Below are 27,874 nucleotides of genomic sequence, written 5' to 3'. Positions count from 1 at the left end.
TAAAAACCTATATATTTATGGACTGAACTATATTGATTAATTTATATATTTACATTTATTTATATTTTTAATGCCTCATATATTTATTTCAGGATTTATTTCATAGCCATATTTATTTATTTATGTGTTTGTTTATGTATTTATTTATTTATTTAATATCGAATAAAATGGCATTCCATACTGTGAGAATTAAAATTTTTAATGAAGGTTGCTTGCCTATTATATTAATACCATGTTGAAACTTTTTTACACATATACACACACACACACACACAGGGCATGAGGTTTAACAATTCAAAGTGTTGTCTTGCAGACTTGCTGACTGCAGGGAAAAGTTGATTAGCTGTTGCAAACAGGCTTACATTTATACAAAGAAACAGGGATATCAGAAAAAACATCATGTACTGAGGACAGTATGTATTGTAATGACCATGAGAGGAGAAGTATCAGTTGTGGGGAACGAAGCAGAGACTTTAGCAACTTAAAAACAGAGGAAGTGTAGGATTCCTCCACTAGGGTGCTGTCTACACACGAAGGGTGGAATCGTGTGCCAAGAGGCTGGGACCAGCCTGTGCACCACCGAAGGGAGAGCTAAGTCTAAACCACAGCTCCTCCCCACCTCTGTAGAAACCTATCAGATAGTTGTACCTTTTCATTTAAAACTCTGTGTAATGTTAAGAAGAGCATTCTTTTTTAGGATGATAGCTACAGATTAACAGCTTGCTGACTGTGGTTTTCTGAATAGAAAAGATCCTTGTACAAGATGCGTTTGATCCTCCAATTCTTTAATAAATGCCAAATTAAGGAATAGCTTCTCTCCAGACTTTTCTTTTGCAAATAAACGAACGTGCTGTCAATACACAGATGGGTTTAGTCATAAGTGAAACTCCCTGGAAAACTCAAGCCAGACAAATTAATGTGTAATGTATGACAGTGTGTGTGAGCATGTCCTTGAATCTGAATGTACGTTTGTCAATTAACTTTCACCAAAAACAATACAATATGTGTGTATTTGAACTTGATAAGTGAAACTGGAGTATTCTACTTTCCTCTCGTATTCACACTCTACTCTGCCTCTCAAAAGAGACTAACAGCCACGCTGTAATTGGCTTGTTTTGGATGTTTTCAGTATCCTAGTAACACTGCCTTCAGGTTGTGGTTCAGATGAGGGGGCTAACAGCTATTGTGTGTACGTGTGTGTACACAGAGGAGTGTACACAACATGGGATTTTAGTAATTGTTGTTGTTGATATCTGCTGAAGAACAGATCACCTTGCTTATTTCCTCTACCTGATCCACCAACAATTAGCTTATGGCCCAAACACAGTCTCTTTCATCCAAACTCTGAGCTTCATATTGTAAAACAGTGTCCTTCCCTCCTGGTTGTACCTGCAGTGGACAACAATGGGTCCAGTGTCTGGAATGATACTCTGGGTGCGGTTGACTTCCTCTAGGAACCAGAGGACACCACCAGGCTCATTGGGCACCCCGTGGTCTGGCCAACTGAGGTACTGGTAGTGCCAGATGTGCCTCAGAGGCTCCTTCTAAAAGGAAATTCCAGGAAAAAAGGATGATGAGCTGAAGTTGTCAAACATTTTTCTTAACATTTATAGTTTATTTTTAAATTTGATTCCGTTAACTTTGGGCATGTAACATATATTATGATGTGTCTTCCTCCTCCTTCCCCTCCATACTGGCTCTACAGTGTTCATTTAAAGGAATGAACCCACTGTAAGAAATAGGAGACAAAATTCACAATCCTCATTCCACGCATTGTTTCCAAAGTTCAACCAAAGCTAATATGATGTTTCAGTTGTTTGATTTAGCTAATTCCAGTGGGTATTTAAGTCACAGTCAGTACAAATTACTTCTTTGTGTTCGCTGGGACTTGTTCATTGCTGTACTGTGATGGATGGATATTCTCTGATAGTCACATGTAGGCTTTGTTGCTGAAACTGGCATTATAGTAAAACTGCAAGTACTCCAGTACTAATGAGTAGCCCTGAGTGCTGGAAAATGCTTTTGTGTGCAACAAGGATTGTGCATCATGTCTCTTAATTTCTTACAGTGAGCTCATGCTGAGGAACTAATGCTTAGGACCAGTATAGAGTAAAGGATTATAGCAACCAGGAACCCTTTCTGTGTAGAGTATAAAACGTGGACAGACTTAAAAAAAAAAAAAAACTTGAGTCTATCTTTGCCTCGTTTAAATGAAACAAAATCTTTAAATTGTGTGGACCTGAATGTGCAGAAACATGCTTGACACTACTCTGTCCGCCTTAGTCTCCTGCTTTTACAGGAGATTAACAGTAACCTTGACTGGGATAATGTGATATATTAACAAACAAGTGATGGTTGATTTTCTTCCGTCTAGCAGTAATTCACCAAAACACAAACATTAAGGTTGGACAGAAGCATCACTCTTTGGAGACAATATTGCTAAGTTGATCTTCACATCTGCATGCTTCTACCTACACCAAGACTGGATATCCAAACGTTACATACCATTTTAAATTCTTTCCTTTTAAATAAAGTTTGAACAGATTGACTACTGTGATCAAAGCAATAGCGTCTACTAGTGTTCACTGTGCACACTTGAAACTTTTGTTTTTACCCTTCATTTGCTACTTTACATTTGTATTCATGTATGGACATGTCATGTCAAGGACAACTCTGAGTCAAAGTTTTTTTTCTCTTTTAGGCTTCAGTGCAAGAAAACTACAAATCTTTAAATGCTCTGTGCACTTTTGCCATCTACTTTTTCTCTATCTGTCTCTTGTATTTTTGAGATTCATGCAGTCGATCCTCCTGTGACCACAAGCACGTGCTGTAGGATTGTGTGTGTGTGTGTGTGTGAGAAGGGTTAGATAATCTGACCCCAGGTCAGTGGGTCAGCTCTGATTGAGTGCAGCTTTCCATACCCGGTCCAGACGGGTCACCTCCAGCTTCCTCAGGATGTAGTCTTGTGCTGGCCGTTCATCCACGTTCCTTACCAGCACCATCCCAAACTCCTTAGTGCCGTGGAGGTCGGGCCAGTAACGGACACATTTGTTCTAAATCAGAGGAAAAACAGAGAAAGACAAACAGAGAGAAAGATGGAGAGAGAGATCGGGTGGTGGGTATTAGATAGTTGAAAGAACCAGCTCATCTCAAGCAGCTTTCCAATCAGCTTAACGGTCATAATATCTTTGTCAGCCGTCTCCCTCCCCACCCCCATACCTTACGCACACACACATCATCCCTACTACACATATCCTTCACTCTCTCTATCTTTCAACTGAAAATGCAGGAAAAACATGACTGACATGCAGTTAGAGCAATGCAGATTTGTAAAGGTCAACAAAAGGACTTGATACTATGTTATTCAATCGAAACAATTTTTTGTCAAATTAACAGGGAAAATCAGAATCAGAAATACTTTACTGATCCCTGAGGGGAAACTCTTTACAGCTGCTCACTATCACGTCAATGCACACAGGAATAGAAGTACTAATAGATTAGAAATAATAATAAAATAAGTCTGCAACGAGACAATTATTTCTTGTAAGAAATAAGAGATGTGCAAATCAGTGCCTGAAAAGTGCCTGAAACAGCATTCAGCTCATCATGAGACACTAAAACTGTTCACCTCTTGTTCTTATTTGTCCTGTTATCTTCAGTTTCTCTGTAAGGCACTTTGTGACCAATCTGGTTGTTAAGGCAACTTCCAGATGCCTCACCCCCTCGCACAAGCCTCTCCAACTGCTACGCGGCCCTGTCTGATTACACTCCAGTTCACCCAGCTGATTCTCCTACGGTTTCGACTCGTCCCGATCTGGACATTTCTTCGCAGATGGCACCTGCTTTCCCTCCACTGGTGGCTAAAGGTGTTCGGTTTGCTGTTGCTTTTCAAGTTCCACTACAGCTCCCTACTCCTAGTCCCTACCCTACAACATGCTCTCGCATTCTCAGTGCTGGCTCTGCAGGTCAATTCTGTGATGCTTTTAATTAATCATCCCTTAATTCCATTATATCTCCTCTCAATCCAGACGCATTGTTAAATTAATTTAACGATCAGTGCCTATCCATCCTTGATCAAAACTGCACCATCTAAAACTATCAAATAAAGTCCCCTGGCTGAACAATCACACTCGAGCTCTTAAAAGACTCTGAACGTCAATGGAAGGTCGACAAGTCCGAAATAACACATAACACCTGCAAAAACCAAATGTTAATCGATCTGAAAGCAGTTAAGGATGCAAGATCGGCTTACTTTTCTGAACTTATATCCAGAAATAACCACAATCCTTAAGTTCTTTTTAAGGTAAGTGACTTTGTTATTTGTGATCTGTGACCTCTTACATCGCTTAAAAACTTAGGTAGGAAGCAAGGACTCAGCTCTTAGCTTATTACACTCATACCTCTTCAACAGAACCTTTTCTGTTGCTCTGGGCAACTCTACTTCCTCGATGGCTCATTTAAGTTGTGGTGTCACTCAAGGCTCCATTCTTGGCCCCCTTCTGTTGTCTATATATATGCTGCCTCTTGGCCTGGTTATTCAAAGTCATGATGTGCATTACCATTTTTATGCCAATGACGCTCAGGTATACATGCCATTAAAACCTACAGATAATAGTAGCCTAGCTAATCTCACAACCTGCCTCTCTGATATTAAATCCTGGATGTCCTTCCTTAAATTTAACGATGGTATGTCTGAGGTCATTTTGTTTGATCCCCAAAATTCCATCAGTTCTTTTGCTACTAATCTTGGCGGTCTGTTAAATGATTTTAAGCAGGCTGCAAGGAATCTTAGGGTAATATTTGATGCTAAAGTCTGTTACGATGATCAAGTCAAAAATGTTGTTTGGTCATGTCAGATAATCTCTAAAATTAGGTAATTTTTATCAATTGCTGATTTGAAAGAAGTTGTACATGCTTTTATCTATTCTTGGCTTGATTATTGCAATACACTTTACTTTGGTATCAGCCAGATCTCCAGCTAGTACAAAACGCTGCTGCTCGACTCATTACAGGGACAAAGAGGCACAATCACATTACCCCTGTGCTTGCATAACTACACTGGCTCCATGTTAGATTTAGAATTGAGGCCTTAAATGGCTGTGCTCCTACATACATGTCTGTCTTACTGACTTGGTATGTGCCCTCTTGACCATTGAGATCCGCAGATGGAGCCCTGCTGATTACTCCCAGGTCATAGTTTGTGACAAAGGGTGATCAGGCTTTTGCTATTAGAGCCTACTGCCCACTGAACTCAGACACACAAGTCTCTAGCCTCTCTCATCTTAAAACGTTTCTCTTTGTGAAAGCTTCTGGAAATGTTTGATATGTCTTCTATTGTTTTTACAGTTTTTATTTGTATTTATTTGATCTTATTCATTTTAATGTCTTTACATCCTCCTTGGTCATGTTCTTTGGCCTTATTCTCATTTTATCTGCCTTGTCTGGTATTATTTCTTTTTTTGTAAAGCACTTTGTAACATTGTTAAGAAAAGTTCTATAAATAAAGTTTATTATTATTAAAGGATTTGTTGGGTCTCTGTAATTAATATTATACAGAGTACGGTCTAGACTGCTCTATAGGAAAAGTGCAATGAGATAACTTCAGTTATGAACTGGCGCTATATAAATAAAATTGAATTGAATTAAAGTTTATTATAGTATAGTGGATTTTTAACATTTAATGTTTTAGATGTGGGGTATTTTGCTCATGCTCTTATCACAAAATCTTAAGTCTCCCATCACAGAATACCCCTCAGTTCATAGATCTCTATCGTTACAAGCAATCAACAGCAATCAGCTATAATGAGTGAAATCTTGAGACAATGGGGAGACCATTTTGGAGTAAATGCTTGAAAAAGCAAATGAAAAAGAGCTGGTTATAGAAAAATAAGCTACTTACTTTGGAAATATAATGTATAGAAACATTTCTACTTCAGTAATTTACCTTTCTAGTTTAACATTAAGGTATGCACCAGCAGCTGAACAGCAGAATACTTCTATATTTTCACAGTATGTTTAGTGCCAATCGCTCACCCGTCCTCGCTCCACCTCCTTCGTTGTCATGACGATGACGTGTGTATTCTCCTGATACACCATCTTCCAGAAGTCAATGACTGTATTCTGTAGGCACCCTTGGGTGGCGATGAAGACTTTGCCCTCCTCCACATGGCGCCCCTCTTCATGCATACTCTGTACGGCATGGACAATTATACACTGAATTAGGTATTTTGACACTGTGAATAGATTCATATTCGCTAACCCTAACCCTTAATAATGTGAACTACCTGATGATTAAGTTAAATATACAGAAATATACTAATAGTTTCACTTTTTGAAGAAAATATTCACCAATTAAAATTAAGACTAAAATAAAGAAATAAAAAGGTTTTAAATTGTTACTAAATCACTTGTATTGATTGATAAATTTGAGGTAGCCATACAGTGTGATATATGTATAACTTTGGACCTAAACCATTCACAATTCTTTTACGTTAACTATCTAACTAACAACATAGTTAGGTGAACTATCTTGAGTGTTTAATGAATGTTGTGTATTACTGCTATTTTATAACTGCTATCTAGAGTTGTTGACAAATGGCCTTGTATAATGCTGAACAGACTCACTCTGATGTAGTTGGCATTGATGTAGTCTGAACCAGGAACATCTGGATCTGTTTCCATGATTTCAACCCGAGTTGTGTCAACTGAAAACACAAAGTCAAATTCTCATTAATGCACAACAAAATGTCTACAGTTTTCTGAGATCATGCTTGATGTTGTTTTGTAATCTAATGTCAATTGATAAGATGTGAGCTATCAAAGCAAAATCTTTCACACTCTGCTTAGGCCTCTATGTTGTGTCTGTTGTCTATTTGTGTCATTCTTTCCACAGGAAGTTGGAGAGACAGGAAATGGCAGGTTGCTGCGTGACTCACAGGGGAGGATATTCTTGTATCTGTTTTTACTCTTGTTTTCTGGCTTCTGGCCTTCTTTCCGGGGATACAGCAGTTTGCACTCCTGCTGCTGAAGTACCTGGTAGTTGATGACAAAAGAAAAAGAAGAATGACAAGGAAAACTGCATGTGTCAGTGTTCAGGTAGTAGACTTAAGAAGAAGTGTATCAGGAGGGTGTTTTCTTCAATTAAAAACAGGGCTCATAAATTAATTTTGGATGCATATCTGCTCATATCTGGTTGAATATGTCAAGCAATTACAGCATTTATCTACAGTTCTTTAGTTAGTAATAACAAAAAACAGTTATATGCCATAAATACAAAGCCAGATAGACTATTTAATATCTTGGCACTGTTTTCCTGAATTAATTTCCAAATAAATTACATTGTGTAGCTCATCTATGAGATGGCATAAAAGTGTTTTTATGTTCACACATCAACACAGAAGATGCAGTAAGCAATTTAAATTCATTTGGAAAATGATTATCATCTCAATAAAGATTGTAGCCTAGGAGCAGGCAATCCAACAACCAGACTTTAATCACTAACTATGATCTTGTAGACAGGCAAACAACTGTAAAAAATTGGTATTGGGCCAATAAATACCAAATAATAAGTCATAGCCTAATATGCACTGATGCAATAGAAATAATTCAGTCAACCTGTCAGCTGCATGAAAATGACAAAAACAGGAACATAAGAGCAAGCCACAAGATAAGCTTCGACCAACAACATTACTCAAAGGTTAAGACAGCATAAATACATTTGAATTTCTCTTGACAAGAAAACAAATTCACTGGAAAAAAACATTGATGTAAACCTATACAAATAGACATGAAACAGATGAATAAAAAAAGTCTGTTATGGAAAATACTGTATACTCTATGGTACAAGGTAGAAGCAAGAAACCCATCAAAGTAAACTTGACTGGAATTCGAAAATGACCATTAATATTAACTATATTATAAACTATATTTGCTCTTCTTCTTTCTCTTCTCTGCCCACCAAAAACTGCCACGCACCCTCTGCTGTCACTACCTCCCCCTTGTGGACTGATCATAGTGCTGCTATCTGGAGCCCGGATGCCTCTAGTGCCACCTTTAACATTCCTGTGGTAATTTCGGACAGGTCCTTAATGCGAAACAGACACAGCCGACACAGCGACAATAATAACTTAATAAAGATCCGGGCCAGAACCCGACCTCCAGTCTCAACATCAAATCTGAACCAGCACAGACTTTTTAAGATGGCTCTTCTGAATGTAAGATCCCTCTCTAACATGCCTTCAAAACGTTTATTTTAAATGACTTTATCTCTTCCACTGAGTTAGACTTTATGTTTTTAACTGAATCCTGGTTACGTCCTGGTGATCACAGTCAGCTGGCTGAATTGTGCCCTCCTGATTTTGACTGCTTTAGTTGCCCTAGGGTCTGTGGTCGAGGTGGGGGCCTCGTTACTGTCTATAGGAAGCATTTTAAGTGTGACCTCATAGCTTGCAATGATTTTTCCTCCTTTGAAGTGCTCATGTTTAAACTTGGTGGCCCCCTCCCAGTTATATTTGCTATTATATATCGCCCCCCTAAACCAGCTGGCTCCTTCTTGTTGGAACTCCCTGAGTTTTTATCCAGTCTTGTGTTAAATTATGATAGAATTGTTCTTTGTGGTGACTTTAATATTCACGTTGATGACTCCTCTAATGCCCTTGCTGCTGATTTTTTAAATATCACTAACTCTTTCAACTTACAACAACATGTGTCTGGCCAAACTCATTCCCGTGGCCACACCTTAGACCTAGTCTTTACTTTGGGCCTAAAAACCCCATCTGTGGAAACCAGGGACATGTTTGTATCTGATCACCTATGCATTGTTTTCAACTGTGAATGAGAGGCTGCCAGTACTGTCTTATCCCGCTCTAAGTACACACGCGTCCTTAATGAGCATAGTGCCTCAAAATTCTGTACACTGTTCAATTCTCCGGGCAGTGTGTTTCCCGATTCCTCCAACACCAACGATTTGGTTGATTATTTTAACTACCTGTGTTCTTCAACCTTAGATCTCATAGCTCCTCTGAAAAATAGACAAAACTCAATGACTAGAAAACAGCCATGGTTAAATGACAGTATTCGAAGCTGTAAAAAGAAATGCAGAAGAGCAGAACGCAGATGGAAGAAATCAGGTCTCCAGGTCCACTTTGTAGCCATGAAAGAGTTATTATGCCTTTATAACAGGATGGTAAAGGATGCAAGAACATGTCATTTCTCTGCACTTATTTCTGCCCATCAGCACAAACCTGTTTAAGACTGTGGATCAGTTAGTTAACCCAGCCTCTCCTTGTGCCCCTGCTGAGTGTGATGCTGATTGTGAAAAGTTTCTTTTGCACTTTGCTGGAAAGGTGGAGTTAATAAGATCTGATATCACCCCCAATCCTGCCTTTTTAGATGTGGATCACCCGCTCAGGGATTCTTTGAGCAATTTTTCTGCTGTTACCGTGCCCAAACTCGCAGACATCATGTCTCTTATGAGAGTATCCTCCAGCCCTCTGGACAAAATCCCAACTAGGTTTCTATTGGAAGTTATGGATTGTATTGCGCCCCTTTTACAAATTATTTTTAACAGCTCGCTGTTAACAGCTTGTGTCCAGCTAGTCCTAAAAAAACCTGGGCTTGATCCCACCCTCCTGGATAACTACCACCCAATATCCAAATTGCCTTTTATTTCGAAGATTCTCGAAAAACTTGTATCTAAGCAGCTCCTTGCTGCTGTGGAAATACCTTTGAAAAGTTCCAATCTGGCTTTCGTCAACACCACAGCACTGACACAGCCCTTCTCAAAGTCACTAATGACCTTTTAATGAATGCAGACGCAGGCATGTGTTCAATTCTTGTGCTGCTGGACATAAGTGCTGCCTTTGATACAATTGATCATGGCATTCTTTTAGACAGACTGAGGCACTGGGTGGGCATATCTGGCACTGCACTAGACTGGTTCGCATCTTATCTGTCCAATAGGAAATTCTGAGTTAGCATTAATAACTTCATGTCATCCTTTTCCCATATCAAGTATGGTGTGCCTCAAGGTTCAATTCTGGGACCAATATTGTTCTCCTTATACATGCTTCCCTTGGGTGATGTAAACCGCAGACATGGTATTTCTTTTCATTGTTATGTGGATGACACACAGTTGTACCTCCCTGTCAAGCCCACTGACCTTAGTATGCTGAGTTCTCTGCAGGACTGCCTGTCTGACATAAAAAATTGGATATCGATAAATTTTTTTCAGCTCAACTCAAATAAAACTGAAATCCTTGTTATTGGGCCCCAACACATCACTAAACAAATACTGCCATCCACTGGTAACCTGTCACAACATATCAGCCTGTTGCAAGAAATCTTGGTGTCCTGTTTGATAGCAATTTATGTTTTGAGCAACATATCACTAAGCTTGTCCAATCATGTTTCTATCACCTCAGAAATATTGCAAAATTGCATGCTTTTATCTCCTCACGCCTCGATTATTGTAACAGCCTGTTCACTTGTCTTAATCAAAAAACTCTGACACGACTGCAGACTGTACAAAACTCAGCTGCTAGACTGTTAATTAGGATCAAGAAGTACGACCACAAAACACCTGTTTTAGCCTCTTTACACTGGCTCCCTGTTGGTTTTAGGATTGATTTTAACTACTTAAGGCTTACTTTTAAGGCTCTTCATGGCCTGGCCCCAGATTATATTTTAGACCTTGTAATCCCTTATGAACCTTCACGTAGTTTGAGATCTTCAGGCAGTTCCTGAGTCCAGGATGAAAACTAAGGGGGACAGAGCTTTTGCTATCAGGGTCCCGAGGCTCTGGAACAACTTGCCCGAAGAAATTAGGTTGTCTGAGTAAGTGTCTTCGTTTAAGTCTCGTCTCAAAACACATTTTTATCTGAAGGCATATCCTGATTTTACCTGAACTGGCTGTTTATTTTACTGTTTATTTTATTGCTTTTCTGTATTTCATGTGTTTTATTTCTTTATATTTCATCATTCACTGTGTTATTTTATTTTTCTTGTTGTGAAGCACTTTGTACTTTGTTTTGATAAGTGCTCTATAAATAAAGTTTTATTATTTATTATTTTATTATATATACACATTTCCCCATATTTCTGTTTAAATCATGATTGAAAGGAATGATTCTGGCGCTGACAGTTTTGAGGTTACATACCTCAAATTCTTCCCAGAATCCTTGTTTGGGTTTCTCAGAGTTGTCTGCTACTTTGTTGAGCTCTCGTACCCGGTTCTCAATGTTGGCTGCATTTATCCTTGTGGCGTTAAAGGGCTGTCGTTGTCAAATTGGGACAGGGAAATTAAATTAGTCAACAGAGCAAAGCAAATTGTTCTAAATTTAAAAAGCTCAAGTATGAAAATAACATTTTCATGTGGTTTGAATTAACCAGCATACTGCAACACCATCCATGCCTTCAAGGTACTGTATGCACAAGATTCACCTGATTGGATGCTTTTGTTTGTGTTATTTGTTAAATTTCTCTTCCATACCTGTTTGAGGTGCACTACGATGCCACTTTTCTCCACCATGGGGTTCTTCTTGTAGTGATCCACCAGATCAGCCAGGGTGTCGAACCGCTCACCGCCGCCTACATCGTATTTACCGTCCTGCTGGCGACAAACATCAACAGTTCGACTATAGCAACAGCTAGTCTGAGAAGCTCCTAAAGTGTAAAAATTAATAATGACTTGCATAAAAATATATGACTCAAAGCACCAGTATGCTGAGGTAGACTGAGTGGTGAACTCAGGGAGTCTAGGCATCAAAAGCCTCCAGGCTGTCTTAATTTACCTAAACAATACTCAAAATCCTCCTTATCAATTTAAGTTTCTGTATATTTCAAGTGGCCTGAACTGAGTTACCTCACCTGGTAGCGTATCATAACGTGGGTGACCTTGGTCTTGCGGTCCACGTTCTCGTGTTTCTCCTCATTGGTGAGAACTGAGAGGACAAAGTCGCCCGGTTTACTCTGGCTTTCCCGTACCAGGAAGCTACCGGCTTTGCCTTTGTCTGTGAGCAGTTTCTCTGCATCTCGCCCAGAGAGATGCCCATGGTACCACCTGGAGAGGAGTGAGAGAATGGACTGTGATACCAACACATGAATCCAGAAACAATATTCAATGACAAACTGACAGCTTGAATGACTGAATGTGCAAACCAATAACTTGAAGGATGGTATCAAATGATTTGTAGCAATTCCTCAAAATGAAAATCAACAAATAATTTAAACATGTTAGGAACTTTAAGTTTTTATAGGCCTATTACTAGATTATCATTATTATTGCATAATTATTGATCACCTTGTAATTACTATCATATTACAATGTTATGATGTTGTATTTCATTTTATTTACGCTGCACTATTACATTTTCCCCACTCTCTTAATATTAGCTTTAAACCTGGAATTACTGATTTCTTTGGCCGCAGAAACAAGTTGTGAACATTGACATATCAACAGCATTTAAGTTGCTTATTGACACATCCAGCAGTTACAGAGAAACATTATCATTCATTTGGAGTCATATTTTTGGCCACCTGATGAATATAAATCCGATATTCACGTTCTTTTAGTCCTGTTTTTGGTCTCTACCAATTCCTGTGGGTAATATCTGGCTCTTTAGTTGCAAAATGCTCCATTATGTTCACCAGCTAGTCGCTAACTGTGTCTGTCTGCTGTTTGGTGCTAAGCAGGTAGTGTACAGTGGGTGTTTATTGCTTTTTCACTGAAAACAGCTGCTTTTTCACTGAAAACAGCTGCCTGCTGCAACTGCAGTGAGAGTGAACCAAAACAAAAAATTTGCTCTAAAATTCCGGAAATCAGAAGGGAGCTGCAGATTCAGGTGATAATTCTCTGTAGGTTCATCACTTCGAGCGACCCCTTTCACATTGTCATTAACGTTTTACAATGTCATTTGATACATTGTTTTAAAAAATATCAATTATAACCACTTTAAGTGATGTTTAGGACATTTAGGGTCAAAACCATTTGCTGTGGGCATCATGTCATATTAGCTGGCTGTCTCAATTAAGGTGAAGCTAGCAGGCAGCTACAGATCAGTCACAACAACAACAAAAGACACCAAATAAAAACATGCAGCAGGCAAATCATGTCCTGTCAATCAGCCTCAGGCTAGATGCTGTTTCAAGGTAGACAAATTATCAAGACAAGTAACAAGCGTTGAGACTGAAACTTGACAAACTGAGGGGGAAGACCAGCAATATGCTTCCTGCCTAAAGGAAAAAGTCCCATATTGCAGCTTTAGGGTTTAACATAATGTCTATCTATATGTGCATTATGAGCATAGACTCCTACTCGAGAAAGAAAGTATCTCTTACATTGCTGCAGTCTCAATCATGTGCTGATGTTAAGATGAAAAACCTGCATGTCTGCATTTTTCCCCCCCCTGTGTGGTGAGCACGAGCGTGACAAGAGATGTACGTAGAATGGAAAAACCACATAAACCAAAACCATAGATGACAAGTTGTTCTTACCTAAATAGAAACTGATATACGCATCGCAATGTGCAGATGTGTAGAAAAAAAATATGTACATAACCTACTCAGCATGAGATGATACCAAAGACAGCTGAAAAGTGATCTGATCATGTAGCTTTCTAAAATGCTTCCTGTATGCGTGCAAGTGCATGCATGGATTCCTGGCATTAATACACCATCTGCCGTAGTCTCCCATTTCAATGAAGGTGTGTAGGTGTGATGAAGTGTGTCCAACCTGTGTATACTCTCTAGAAGGATGTTAGCGAGTGGATACTTGGTGCGCATAAACAAAAACAGCAGCACCACCCACTTAGTTTGTTTGAAGATGCATTTGGGAATATGCCACGATTTATGCATGTGGATGTGAAGTGTATCTGAATTTAATGTGTGGGAGTGCATGAGTACAGAATAATGCATCCTCCCTACAAAAAGCATGTATAAACACACATGTGTATTGGTACAAAGTTAATGAACTAATGGCTGATTCTTTCTTATTGCCATTCTATTCTATTCACAGTTACAGTTTCAACAGTTAACTTGCTGGTGTTGATGTAGGCCTGGATAATAATTCAGTATTATCGTCTATCAGCTCTCATTGAAATTGCATTGCGATGACCATGTTGTATTAACGTTTTACAAATTCTGTTGTTTAAACTGATGCTTCTAAACAAACTGCAATTAAAACATTTTAAAATAAGTTGTTTAAAGCTGCACTTATCAATATTTTTATATTAACAATGGATCAAATGACTGTGTAATGTGAGTAATTGTCGCTTGTTGTGACAAAATCACAGAAAATTATCACCCAACTTTGCAGTTCCCCTCAGCTCTGCAGAGTGTTTTAGCATCTTTCAGCTCATTGTTTTAATTTTCCAGCCTGCAACTTCACTGTTTTGGTTCAGTCTCAGTGCTCTCATCAACCTCCTTTCCAGCTGCAGCAGGCAGCTGTTTTCAGCAAAAAAGCTCTGATAAATCTACTGTAATCTACCTAAGTAAGCAACTAGCATCTGAACATAGTGGAGTATTTAGCATTTCTGGAGCTGGTGGAGACCAAAACAGAGCTAAAAAGGATTGGCCTACATTTCTGCTTTTCAAGTGTTACACACTTTTCCAATGTAATCCATAACAGTGCATAGTTCATTGAGACGAAAATATTCTTATTAATATTGTGATGTTAATTTTAGCCATATCACCCAGCCCTATTGTGATGGCTCAATCAAGTTCCATTCAAGACATGAAGGAGATCTGATCCAACTTGCTCCTACATTAATGATAATTTACCTTCTAAATATTTAACTTGTGTTAATATGTTAGAATAAGTTTGTTTTCTTTATTTTTCCAAATGTACATTGTTCTGCCATTAGTGGCATTCTCCTATAGATTTTTATTGCAATTCTACACTGATCTCCAAAATGTCTCTTTAGGTTCAATATGATGGAAATGTATCACAATGATGCAACACTTTAATGCAAAGTATTAAATGTAACAACTGTCATACCCCAAATCAAATTCAAGAAATGGATTCAAAGGATTCAATGTTTTGCCCAGAGTTTTGTTCTCTGCAGGGTGAAAATGCCTCACTAACAGTATTTAGGCCATAACAGGATACTGTAACTGCACTGAAAGCTAGACTAATAACATTGCTCAGGTGGTTTAGCTGCTTCTCATGGCCGGATGCGGCTTTACAGTCTGACACCCCTGAAGATGTAAGAATAAAAATAACTGTCTGTGGTCAGGGAGAAACATTTGTGCAGTTTTAATTTTAGTTTAGATAAAAGAGCCACATATCGAGCTGACCTTAGATAAGTTTATATGTTTGAGTTTATACGTATATTTGTATCTATCTGTTTGGATTTATCCACAATAGTGCTTAGCTGTATGCAAATGTGAGCTTATTTGCACGTGTGGGTGTTAGTGTGAGAGTTTGTCGGCACCTCTCAGAGGTGGGGTCCTTGCAGTTGAGTGGGTACTTGAGCTCGATGACATGGCCGTTCCTCTCGCGCAGGAGATCCTGTTGTTCGGTGTAATACTGCACCAGCTCGGCCAGTGTGGCAAACTTCTCGCCTCCGTACAGGTCGTAGTAGTCGCCCGAGTTCTGGATCTTAATGTGGGTCACCTCATCGCTCCGCCTGAGTGGGAAAAACCACAGTGGGAATTCAAGCACTCAGTTAGTGATCGTGCATGTAAACAGAGGTGGACTCAGTGCAAAGAAGGACTCAGAATTTTTCTCTTCGTATTTTTCTCTTGTTCACTCGCACCCTGCAGATATTTAAACAGTGAACACACAAACAGCCACCCACACACATGTTCATGGATATGCTCACACAAAAATCAAGACCATACACACTTTGTCACCCACACTCACTAACAGAGCATAAATGCATATACACTATAAAAATGTCCAGCTTATCAAGCCATCTCCCATTTTAAGATTTAAAACCTACTCTTCTTAAAAACATGTTAAAGAATCTGCCAATGTGGTGACATTATTTAATTTGTCTCCTGTTCAGTGTTATTTTCTTAGACTAATCTAAATTATTCTGTCTGTGACATATTCATATCTCTGCAATACTGGAGCTTTTCTTGTGAAGCTGATCATATTGTTATATATAATTAATTATAATAAGTATATAACTGTTAAATATTATAAAACTTAACCTTTTCCATCGGTGCCAACACTGGAATGATAAAATAAGCCACAAGCAATTACAGGAAAGAAAATTCAAAATAAAAAAACGCTACGAAGCCGCAGTAATTTAAAAATACTGATCCATTTTATCACGCACAGAATATTTTTCACTTTGACTTCTATAACTAAAACAACACAAATCTTCTCACAAGGGATCATCCCTTTTTTTAATACTCTGTAGTTTTCATATCTAACATATTTGGAGGAAGGCTGAATCGTGAAAGTGCAGAACAATACAACAGAAATGCATGCAGCTGCCAAGCTCAAAGACTGATAAGCCAGAAAACATTTGATACCACTTTGCATATTCAAAGTCCTCTGACTGGTTTGAATAGGTGCACACAAATCTGAAAATACACTCTCTCTCATTCACACACATACACACACACACGCACACATGGGGGACAGTCATTGACATAATGCTTTCCTTAGCCCCTTACCCTAACCTTAACCATCACAACAAAGTGCCTAACCTTAACCATTACCCTAACCCTAACATTAACCTAATTGTAACCTGTACCCTAAAACCAAGTCTTAACCCTCAAAAAGCAGTCTCTACCCGTGGGGACCTCAATTTTTGTCCCCACAGTGACACAAGTCCCCATGGGTTAGTGTGCATTCAGGTTAAAGTCCCCACCGAGATATAAGAACATGAAACACACACACACACACACACACACACATACACACACACACACACACAGTTCTACTCTATAAAGATATCTGCCTGGAAGTAAGCGAAGAAAGAGATGGAGCTCATCAGAGATGCATCTTTCCTTAGCAGAGATAAACAAAACATCCTGTAAACATATTTAGAATGACGGCACACAAACACACACATAAAACATAGTTTTAGGGACCACAGGGGGGTTAGCTAGGCAGTAAGTACTATCTGATCTGCAGGTTGAGATACAATATTCTCTCTGTGTGTCTCTCCCTCTCTCTCTCTCTAGGCAAACTGATTATCAGCTAATGGTCATATCAAATGGCACAAATCCTATTTTCTCCATCACTTTTCTTGTTGTTCTTATGAATTTAACATCCTTTTTTTCCTTCTTTCCATCATTCCACTCAACATACTGTAAATCCTTTCCTTCGTTCTTGTATTCATCTGTCCCATAATCCATCTCTCTGCCTCTACCTCCAGTCCTCTCTTCCAGCATTTCCTGGTAATTGCTTTATGGCTCTATTAGTGGCTGTTGGCAGGGTGCCACAGGTCTATGGCCCTGTTAAAGGCCCCTCCTCAGCTCTCGGGCCAAAGCTCCCTTTTCTCTCAGAGTTTAACACCATTAACTCTGAAATGAGCCAAATACATCCTATTAGATTTTCATTGACTTCCCTGCTCCAACAGACATTGATAACATTTATGGATTTATTAAAATATGGCAGCCTTCTTTAGAGACAAAATCCAGGGAGCCAAGGTCAGCATCATGTCTGCTCAGCTATGGTTCACTACTCTCTATTTCAATACATGACAGATCATTTAACATGATTTTTCTTTTGTTTTGTCAATTTATCAACTATAAGACAGCCTGTTTTGTGCCTTATTAAAGTACAACTTAATATACCAACAGAAGTTACAACTTAAGTTTTCCATAAACTGCAACATTTATACATCAGCACATTTCTGCTGAAATAAAGACAATGTGACTGATTTTTAAAAGTTACTATCCACAAATAGCCTTGTGGATGATTCTTTTATCTCAGTATAGGTTCCATACTGTCCAAAATGAAGAACTATCTTTTCTATAACAAACAAAGAAACCCGTCAAGGCCCATGGCGCATGTTTGCATAGTGGTCTATGGATAATTTCTAGCTCAATACACTAAACTGGTGGAGCAGAGCAATGTCTTACAAACTATAGCTCAGTATTTTTTTAACCTTGATAAAATGGCTTAACACAGTGCCAGGCTGTAACAGCTTCCTTTCAACCATATATAAAAGTAACAAATTCATGGGTTTATAAAACATTAAGATCACTGAAATACTTACAACAACGCCTATATGCAAAATTCTGATTATATGTACATTATAAATATTAACTATTTTACACAGCCCGAGTGTGTGGAGTAACATTGATAGTGATAGTGTGAATAGAAACAGGAGAAGCTAAGTGATACTAACCATTCGTGTGTATTGAAAGAATTGCAGTTGATCACAGTGAATAAAAATAAAAGAATCGCAATTCACCGTGATAGTCAACCTAAATGAAATCATCACCAACCCACAAAAAAACTATTGCACTGTAAGAGAAAAACTTCAGCACAGTGATACAGCCTAAAGTAGCAGCTGCTCTATGTACTGTAGCATAGTTTATGTGCCTGAAAGTAGCATGTCTGGAATAACACTGCTTAATCATTCTGAACTTCTGCTTCTGGATTTACTAATTACAACAAGCTGGAATAATCTAAATGCAAAAAAAAAAAACAAACAAAATGTGCTTTCTTTAAGTACACAAATCAAGCTGTAAACAAGACTAACTTTCAGCAAAAAAAGAAGAAAATCTGAGTGTACATACACTATGTCCTAAGAATACACAGTAGAATTCAAGTCAGTCTTTACTACCATATGTATTTAATTTGATGATGCAATGGAATCCTGCTTTACTGGGAAAAAATGAAATGCAGTAGATACAAGCAAGATAAGTTTGTCATTCATTATCATAAAAACTGGTTTGCATTGATAGGACTAACTGAGCAGAAGCACAAACATAATGTCACACAGTCCTTCACAGCGGGTTCTGCTGCAGCTTAACAGCAGCAAACAGATCACATCAAAGTGAAGCCTGAAAAATAGTGAGTTTTAGTAATAAACAGTTTTTAGATCAGTTTGACTAAACAAGCTAATAATTTGATAAGAAGAAGTGCACACACATACTCAAAAATGCACAGAATGTGCACACAGAAAGCCCAGAATATATAAATCATTGCTTACTTTGCCCTGAAGCTATTCCAAGCAAGATTTTTCCCTCAATACAGCCCGACATCAGAGAAATTCCTTTTACCGTATCCAGTCCACTTATCAAATTGAGGGTGATACAGTTTTCAATTCCCCTTTTGCATCTCTACAGACTACTTCACTGGTTTTTAACCTAAATCCTAAGGAAGGCATGTTCAAATCTGATGTAAAATTTCACATGTTATGTCAGTGTCAGGTGTCAGGTCAGTGTGTACTGTGTCTCATGTGGGTGTGGAAAAAACAGGCATACATCCAATGCATTATCTGGTAAAAAGCAGACATCTTATTGAACTACATATACCCTCTATTCCCTCAGCTATAGTAGGCTCACTTCTGAAGGCTGAGCAATTTGAAGAGGTGTCTGCAAATTCATATCCCAGCTCAAAGACAATGGCTAAAACTTGAGCATATGGATAAAAATTACTTCGGGGCTAAACAAATGAACAATAGCTACTTTTTGTGTGTGTGTAAGTCTAAACAGTAAACATCCCCAGATTAGCTCTGCTACTTTACTACTATTGGTAGCTAGTTATATAACAACTGTTGTTGCCTTTATACAAACACTTATGTGATATTTAGAAGTGTTTCTTTAAAGTGTTTCCCTAGCGGTATTCTCAAAAAATATATGCAACAGTTGGATCTGGGGGGTTAGACACTGAGAGGAATGAAATATATCTGCACCAATTTTCACTATAATTGTCAAATGTTTCTACTAACAAACTTTGTTAAAGATAACAGTTAAGTAACCAGTCAATAATTCAAGAGGGAGCAGACTGAGAAACAGTTTCTGTAACAGTAGCTAGCAGTTAGCATTATTAATAAGTAGAGCTAATGTGAATACAATTAGTTTCTTTCAATATTTCAACTGACTCTTCTCAACAGAAAAAGGAGCCATTGTTCAGGTGTTTTGTTTATGGTACATGCAATAGGCCTACTGTGTTTACACGTTTCAGGAAAGTAGAAACACTGACACCACCATTTGTACGCTATATAGCCATGGTTGTTGTGTCTGTTGTCCTTGCTGACATACAGATCTGGCACATCTAATGCCACTATTAGCTGAGGGTATTAAACTGGGCTGACTTGACATCCACAATAATGATGTTTTTACTCAACTGTGTAAACCTATAAATAGCCTGGTTGCAGTGGAAACATATCTAAGTAAACCCAGGCTAGTATTATATAACACAGAGGCTAAGAGAAAATCCATTTGTTCTCTACGGTAATATGCCCTGCAAAATTCTCTCTTAAGATTGCCCGTAAAATTCCTCCTTGGGGTCTTTATATAAAGAGCATGAAAAATAAGAAAACTTGACCAGACTACTCTCCTTACGGAGTGGGACTTGGTATAAATTATGGTCAAACTTTTTCTGCTTCAAACTTTCTCTTTCTCTCTCTTTGAGTTTCATGAAACTTTCAAAACCCTCAAAAAGCTCTCATTAGGTCTCAGCCTTCAGATGCTTTTTAGCAGCAGCTCTGTCTGACCACCCCTTCTTTTTTTCACCACGTGGACCAGAGAAAAGGAGAAGTGGTGGAGATAAGAAGAGGGAGGCAGAGAGAGGAAGATAAGAAAGAGAGAGAGGAACAACAGACTCCCTCAGCATCCATTATAATCTGAACATTCACAGTGACTATCCTGCTCATAATGGCCTTGGTAAGATGAAACCTGGCTAATGACTGGCTAATTAGCCTCTCCTCTGCTCTGATAAGACACTGTATGTGTGTGTTGTAAGAGAAATGGAGATTGAGTTAGGTAGCTTGATATGCTAGCTAAGAATAGCTTCTGCAGATATAGGAAAATGATCTTATTTAATTATCTTTAGTATATTCCAATATTTTCTACATTTTGCAGACTATATTTTAAGCAGCACAATTAGTATAAAGCCAAAAGTAAAAACATTAGATTCAAAAGAGTATAGAATCTTACAACCTATATTTTTATACTTTTTTTTTTTTTTTTTTACAATTTTTGTTTTGCACCGATGGAGGTGTACTGGAGCTGTAAAACATGTTAGTTTCTACAATTAGAGTCACAAATAGATACAGGTGTTGATGTTTTTCCCCTATAGTTGATTACATTTCCTCTCTTCATCTGCAACACGCACCAGGCATCAAAGCTAGCTAGCTAGGAAGCTTTTTCTGTTAGGGAACGGTGGAGTTTGTGCAGATGGTCTGCCAATTATTGTGTTTGTGCAGTCTGCACCACTTACAAGTGTAATGTAAAACTACCAAAAAAAGACCGGCTCACTAAATTACAGCAGCTCAGACTCACTACCACCTACTACCACACATTGAGCTGAGGCAGAGTCGAGGATACCAACTGGTATGAGGCAGGCTCTCTAACCAGCCAGAGAGCTTGTTACATCCCATGGCTAATTTGCATTGTTTCACCTCATTTGACCAGCGCAAGGCCCAAAGTGTCACGGAAAGGCTAAATGGAGAGAGGCTAAAAGGAGATGCTGAATGACTAAGCAAATCGAATAGCTAATAGGAAAAGGAAAAGCAGTGGGGAAATGGAAATGCAAATGATAAGGAAATTGTCCTTTTAAATGCCTGATTAAAATCTGTATTCAATTTGTGAATACAGTTAGTTATTTCTCTTTTTAAACTGCATTTTCAAATAGATTTTTAAATTTCATTCTTCATTTATGAATTCATTCATGTATTTTTAAATGATGGACTTATTGACTATTTAATGTTGCTTTTGTAAATCCCTTTTTAATTTTAACTATTTATTGATGGATTCATATTTCATTTGTAAATTCTTTGTATAATTCCTCTTTTTATTGCCCATTAAAATATCAAATACTGAATTACTTTGTAATTTAGTCTATTTATTTATAGATTAATAAATGAATTTGTAAACAAATGTATGAATGCCTATTTTTATTGTACAATTTGTTATTAATTAATGAAATGCTTTATTACTATTTCTGTGACGCTTGTGGTCCTCCATATATGTGGGGCTGTTTCTTCAAATATCAAATATAACTTTTTGTGCTGAAATATTTATGCATGCCCAATTGTAAGGCACAAAGTAATCACTAAAATAAAGCAGGAGGTAAGAGAAATTGGGTAAATATACAGATACAATATTGCTCTTGTTGTGTATATTATAAACAAACGTCTAAAAATCATTAATTGGTAACAGTAACAATATCACCTTTTTCTCCAATACTTTATACTTTTTGCACAGTATAAGCACAACAATGGCTATAAAAAGTCCTCTGCAAATACATGCAATCTTGTAATCTTACATTCAGTTCCAAAGTTTTACTAATTCAAATGGTACAAATTGCTAGCTACTGGTATAAAAAGTGCCAAAAGCCATGTTTAAGCCTATTTAACTTTTTCTGAACAGCGGCCAGGAAAAGGTTTAAGCTAACAAGTGACCATAACAGGATATTGGTAAATGCTAAAACATTATTTAACAGTAGCACAAATAGGGAAGAGTCCTAAAGTTGGTATAGTGAGTAATGTCATTTAAACAACAATATCTATCTAAAGTTTGCTAACTTTAGCTAACATTAGCCAATATGAGCTACTGGTCATACCAGACCAAGTAAGACTGTATCGGCCAAACTCCTGAGTGTACTGAATTGAGCATTTTACTACTTTGTATTTGTAGGAAGATTGTGTTGTTTATTCTTTCAAAACTTACAGTCTCTCTTTAATATGTACTCTGCCTCCCTCCTCCTTCCTCTTAGTTCAATGTGACCCACCTTCTCTAGCAGGTGGTGAGGTTCTGCACATTGGCCATTTGACCTCTGTGGTCTTGACAGACTTAAACATACATACACACGCAGTAACTGTGGTTACAACTCACCCCACCAACCTTCCTGTGGTGTGTGAGATTTACAACACTCTGCTTCACACACACACACACACAGACAAACCACAGGCAGTGAAGGTCAAAGTCTTAACAGGTCCCTCACTCTTTAACATTATTTAAAAGCTACTGCCTGTCTAACTACACTGTTTCCTTTTCCTCTTTCTGTCTCTGTTTCTTTCTCTACAGTATCTCTCTCTATCTCTCTCACACACATGCACACACACACACACACACACACACACACACACACACACACACACACACAGCCTCTCCCTGGCCATGCAGCCATGCCAGCTACAGCTACAGTCACAGAGTAACAAATGCGTTTGGGCTTTCTTCCAGGCGTTCGGCCGACTGATGTATCTCTTAAAAGCTTCTGTTGCCAAGGAAGAGACACTCTTGAAACTCGCTCTTCTATCTCAGTTTGTTTCCTGCTCTCTGTAATCCCCACAACATGTAGTGCTGAGTCCTACTTACCAGAAATGTCACATTCTCTGCAACACACCAGGGTTCTCAATTAAAGAGATTAAGAGAAATATGTTTTAGAGCATGAATGACGGGTTTCACAGGGTATTGTACTCGGCTGTGCTTGTCCGACTCACCTCAGCTCCACCTTACTGCCCAAATAAGGATTTTCTGGCCAATTTGTGTCAGAATGTTATCAAATCGCACATTCTAAATCTGTTATCTAACATGTTCCTAGAAACACTCACACAAAACAACTTTTGTTTAAATGCCATCTACCCCCCCAGACAAAATGTTACATCACTTGCTGACCCACGGGTAGGAATTTCTGAGACTCTAAGGCCTTGCCCACTCCTGATTAGTAAACTTCCCACTTTAGTCAAACGAGCACAGTCACTCTGCATTCTGAGACTGAAAACTGACTAAATCCATGGTCACATAATTATTTTAAGGGTATTGAGCATCTGACCTTTGTACTCTTGAGTTTTGTTTGTGTGTAATATTTGGTCATCCAAGCATTTAGGCTTATACAGTTGGACTCACTTTAAATCACTGTGTACTGGAAGACTAGCAAAGGGCCTAAAATGTAAATGATTATTTTCCAGAGAGAACCACTTGTCTCTCTAATCACCTGTCAAGTCTCTCAAAACGACAGCACCAGAGCTTTGTTTATTCTCGGGGCTGAACTTTGAACCGGTGAGAATAGTTAGGTTAAATAGTGAGGCTGATGGTGAACAACAAAAACAATATGGAAAGGAATCAGGGGAGTGCAGGTGAAAACTTACCTGACAGAGAGGGTAAAATCCCCCGGATTGCTCTTGCTGGGCCGAGCCAGGAAACTGCCGTGGACACCCCGGGTCAACAGGAGCTGCTCTGCCTCAATTCCGGTGATGTTGGGGTGGAACCACCTAAAAATCAGTGAAAAACAGGGAACAAAAGAGTGGCCTGTTAAACACCAAAATCATCCATGTGTCCATGTTAGAAGAATGTTTGCAATCTTTGTCCCACCCTCCCACCAGCTTCCTTTCCTATGGAGTAGGACTATACAGTATTAGTTTGGCTCTGTACTTAAGTCCATAGAATTTTAAATGAAACTATGAGGTTAAAGTGCAGATTTTCAGCTTCAATTTGAGGTTGCTAACATTCATAGTGGGCCAACACTATAGGAACTTTGGCCCATTTTATACATCTCATACCCATTTGCAAGAATGGAAATTGTACAGCTGTAGAATTTTTAAAAGTTGCTGAATAAACAGACTTTTATTCAGTACTAAGACTTTTAAAAGGGCACGAGTTTTTTAAGATGGAGCGTATAAAGAACGAACTAACAACTAAGGTGACCAAGAGATGTCTCAGCTCCTTGTCGAAGTTGCAGTTGAACCCTGTATTTTATTAACAGAGTCGGTGATTTTGCCCAGAAACTGAAGAGGAAAAATTACGGGTTTGAAGTAATTTCTCAATCTGCTACTGTGTTTATGGCTGGTTTAAGGAAAAGTTTAGCAGTATTTCAGCCTCTGCGATCTGTGCTTCGCTGATCAGTAAGTGTTTGTCAGCAACAAGTTTGGGTTTGTGACTTGGGCACAGCTGTCAGTTAGTCGTAATTCAAGTTTGATAGAGGAGGCAGACTTTTAATGGTTACCTACATTAGGTGAGTGAAGGTCAAAAAAGGGTATGTACTAGACGTATGTCTTCAGGCAGTGGTTGCACATTCAGTCTTCTGTGATGCAATGTCAGGAACATGGATGGATGTAAGGACTATCCATAGATTCAGTTTTCAAATGAATGGGGGTACCTCTCATTATTTAAGAAAAAAATTGATTATAGATCAGTAGTTTCTGCTCATGAATATTATGCTTTATCTTTTTCTTTTTAACAGAACTATGATAATGTTTATCTTTTAGCTTTTCAATTGCGATATTCCATAATATCATCATTTACCAACCAATGAACGGTAGTAGTCTGACACACTATTTCAAGTGAGCTGTATGAAAAAGACAACTTGCAGAAGATCTACGGCTAAACTGGAAGCAATTGTAACTGCTGAAAGTTATATCAAATGTCATTTATGCTCTTATTCTTAAAGATTTATTTACAGATGGTTCATAACAATATCTGTAATCATGATTCTGCATTAGTACATAGTGTGCATTTTTATTTAAATTAAAATAGAAAGGAACCACACATTTGTTTTTTGATGAATCAGTGAATACACACGAACGGTATGTCCTGTCCTGGTTTGAAAGGGAAGGACACACAGGTTTACAGTACTACAAAGCTAATGATTACATACATGCTACTTCCTCTGTTGCAAAACACTGCAGCTGCACTGCTGCAAATATTTATTCCATCCACTTCTCAGGTATGTTGACCGATTCTGGGTTGTCCACTTGTCCAAACCAAACCATATTCATTATTTACAAACTAGCACTAGCATGCTGGAGTGTTGAGTAAAAACTGTGTTTGATGAGTGAAGGACTACATTAATCTCGAAGAAGCAGTGAGTAGGTACAGCAGCAATGTCCCAGTGAATGGTTGTATGTCAGCTGTGTGGATTTAAAGCTCATGTTTAAGCAGGGATCATTGGGTTAAACCTCCCACTACCGTGTGCCATTGCTGGCTAATCCAACGCACCATTAGCCATCCAGGGCCCCATTTGTGTGTCAAGGAAGGGGGGGTTTGACAAATCTGACATTAAATTGCACACGTATACAGTAAGTGGTGACACAAAAAATGTGCAATGGTTCAGGGACATGGGTTTGTGAATTTTGTTGGTGTTTCATGGGGGGGGGGACACTCCATCTAAAACAAATTTTGTGCCATTTTAGTAAAAACATTAACTCACAGTTGGTACAGCACGGAAGCTATGCACCTCTCAGTGACAGCAATGTCACAATGTACCTAAAAGTCAATTTTGCCTCTACGTATTACACTGGGATTTCACAATTGTAATGCATAAATACAGTTGAGCCTTTAAGTTATTTTACACAGTATATCCAAGGAGTAATCAGGCAACCAGTTAGGGCTGCAATAGCTAGTGGAAAGAACTGATCAAATCGCATGTGCATATTTGATCTTTTTTAACACTTTGGCTGGTAACACAATGAGAGTAATTTATAAATCTATTAGTCACTTGACAGAAAATGAATCAATATATGATCAATATTGATAATTAACTGTTTCAGTCATTTATTAAGTAAAACTACCAAAGATTTGCTGGTTTCAGCTCCTCAAATCTGACAATTTGCTGCTTTTCTGCTTTAGGCCTATATCATAAATAAACTACTTTCGGTTTTTGGATTGTTAGTCAGGAGCAGTGTTGTGCAAGTTACTAAAAATTAGTAATTAGTTAGAGTTACTAGTTACTTCTCTCAAACGTTATTGAATTACTTTACCAATTACTGCATATAAAAGTAATTAGTTACTAGGTAAGTAACTTTTGCATTACTTTTAAATATCTGCTTCAATTCTCTTATTAATGCACACATAGTTATATTATTTTAGTATTGCTGTGGCAAATGTCTGACAACATACCTGGCAATCAGTCTGTTTAGTTCTGCCTGGCTTACAGTCTATGCAGAAGAATTATTGGGTTTGGATGGAGTGGCTCCTACTTGGTCAGGAGAGGTAGCTCTGGGGTCTTTTGCGAGTAGCTTTGTAGAAGCGTGTTGTTTTGCTAGGTGCTTCAGAAGATTAGAATTACTAATCTTTGCTGTGGATAAAGTTCTCACACCTGCACATAGACTAAAACTCACCACTATATTTTTGTGCTTGATCTTGAGGATGGAAAAATAATGTCCATATCTCCAGGACAGCAAGCTCACATTGTCTAAAAACAGACTTTTATTGTGCATAAGTGGATTTTTTTCCAAGACACATGGGTTGAAACACTACTGTAAGATATAAATTCATCATCTCCTCCCTACCTGCACATAGAGAATCTGCAATTTACAAACATTTACCTAAATAGATTCTAAACTGATTTTCTAACATTTTCTCAGGCTGATTTACGTATTTGTTTATTTTTTGTTTTGAAAATAAGTGTTAGATTGATGAATGAGTGAAAACTTAGTCCCCAGTATATTCAAATACCAAAATAACCTTTAGTTGCAGCCCTTGAATTCTTGTAAATTTCAATGATTCAACAACAATTGGAAAACTTTTTTGACACTGATGTATAGACCAAATGAGTCATGGAAATCATGTATTTCACATCCTAAATCATAGCCTTTCACCACCACACACACAACACATTACAAAGGCTTATTATTGATTAATATAACCTAGTAGAGAGCAGGCAGTGGGTGACACAAGAGCCCCTTCATGAAACTCATGCTGTGAAGATAATATCTAAAAAACAGTGGGCGAGCATTTAGGCGTTTCTGTTTTTGTATACTGTATGACACAAACCCATGACAGGAAGATAAAAATAAGACTC

The 27,874-nt window shown here is 38.2% G+C and overlaps 1 protein-coding gene across 4 annotated transcripts in view; it reads right to left on the bottom strand.

Annotated features, from left to right (window-relative positions):
* ptpn11b (protein tyrosine phosphatase non-receptor type 11b) overlaps positions 1–27,874 on the bottom strand; it is a 50,005-nt gene that overhangs the window by 8,007 nt on the left and 14,124 nt on the right. For 2 of the 4 annotated variants that reach the window (XM_044210927.1, XM_044210929.1), the window contains exons 2-11: positions 24,225–24,347; positions 15,429–15,623; positions 11,866–12,058; positions 11,489–11,608; positions 11,157–11,270; positions 6,936–7,032; positions 6,625–6,704; positions 6,034–6,189; positions 2,922–3,053; positions 1,390–1,544 (exon numbers count right to left, since the gene is read on the bottom strand). In XM_044210927.1, the coding sequence (XP_044066862.1) occupies positions 1,390–1,544; positions 2,922–3,053; positions 6,034–6,189; positions 6,625–6,704; positions 6,936–7,032; positions 11,157–11,270; positions 11,489–11,608; positions 11,866–12,058; positions 15,429–15,623; positions 24,225–24,347 (1,365 nt within the window). The remainder of the gene's footprint in view (positions 1–1,389; positions 1,545–2,921; positions 3,054–6,033; positions 6,190–6,624; positions 6,705–6,935; positions 7,033–11,156; positions 11,271–11,488; positions 11,609–11,865; positions 12,059–15,428; positions 15,624–24,224; positions 24,348–27,874) is intronic. The other 2 variants (XM_044210928.1, XM_044210930.1) reach the window with 1 other exon arrangement.

Source organism: Siniperca chuatsi, linkage group LG10 (genome assembly GCF_020085105.1).
Source record: "Siniperca chuatsi isolate FFG_IHB_CAS linkage group LG10, ASM2008510v1, whole genome shotgun sequence".
In the NCBI taxonomy this organism is placed as follows: domain Eukaryota; kingdom Metazoa; phylum Chordata; class Actinopteri; order Centrarchiformes; family Sinipercidae; genus Siniperca; species Siniperca chuatsi.
This window is presented reverse-complemented; position numbering and strand designations above follow the sequence as displayed.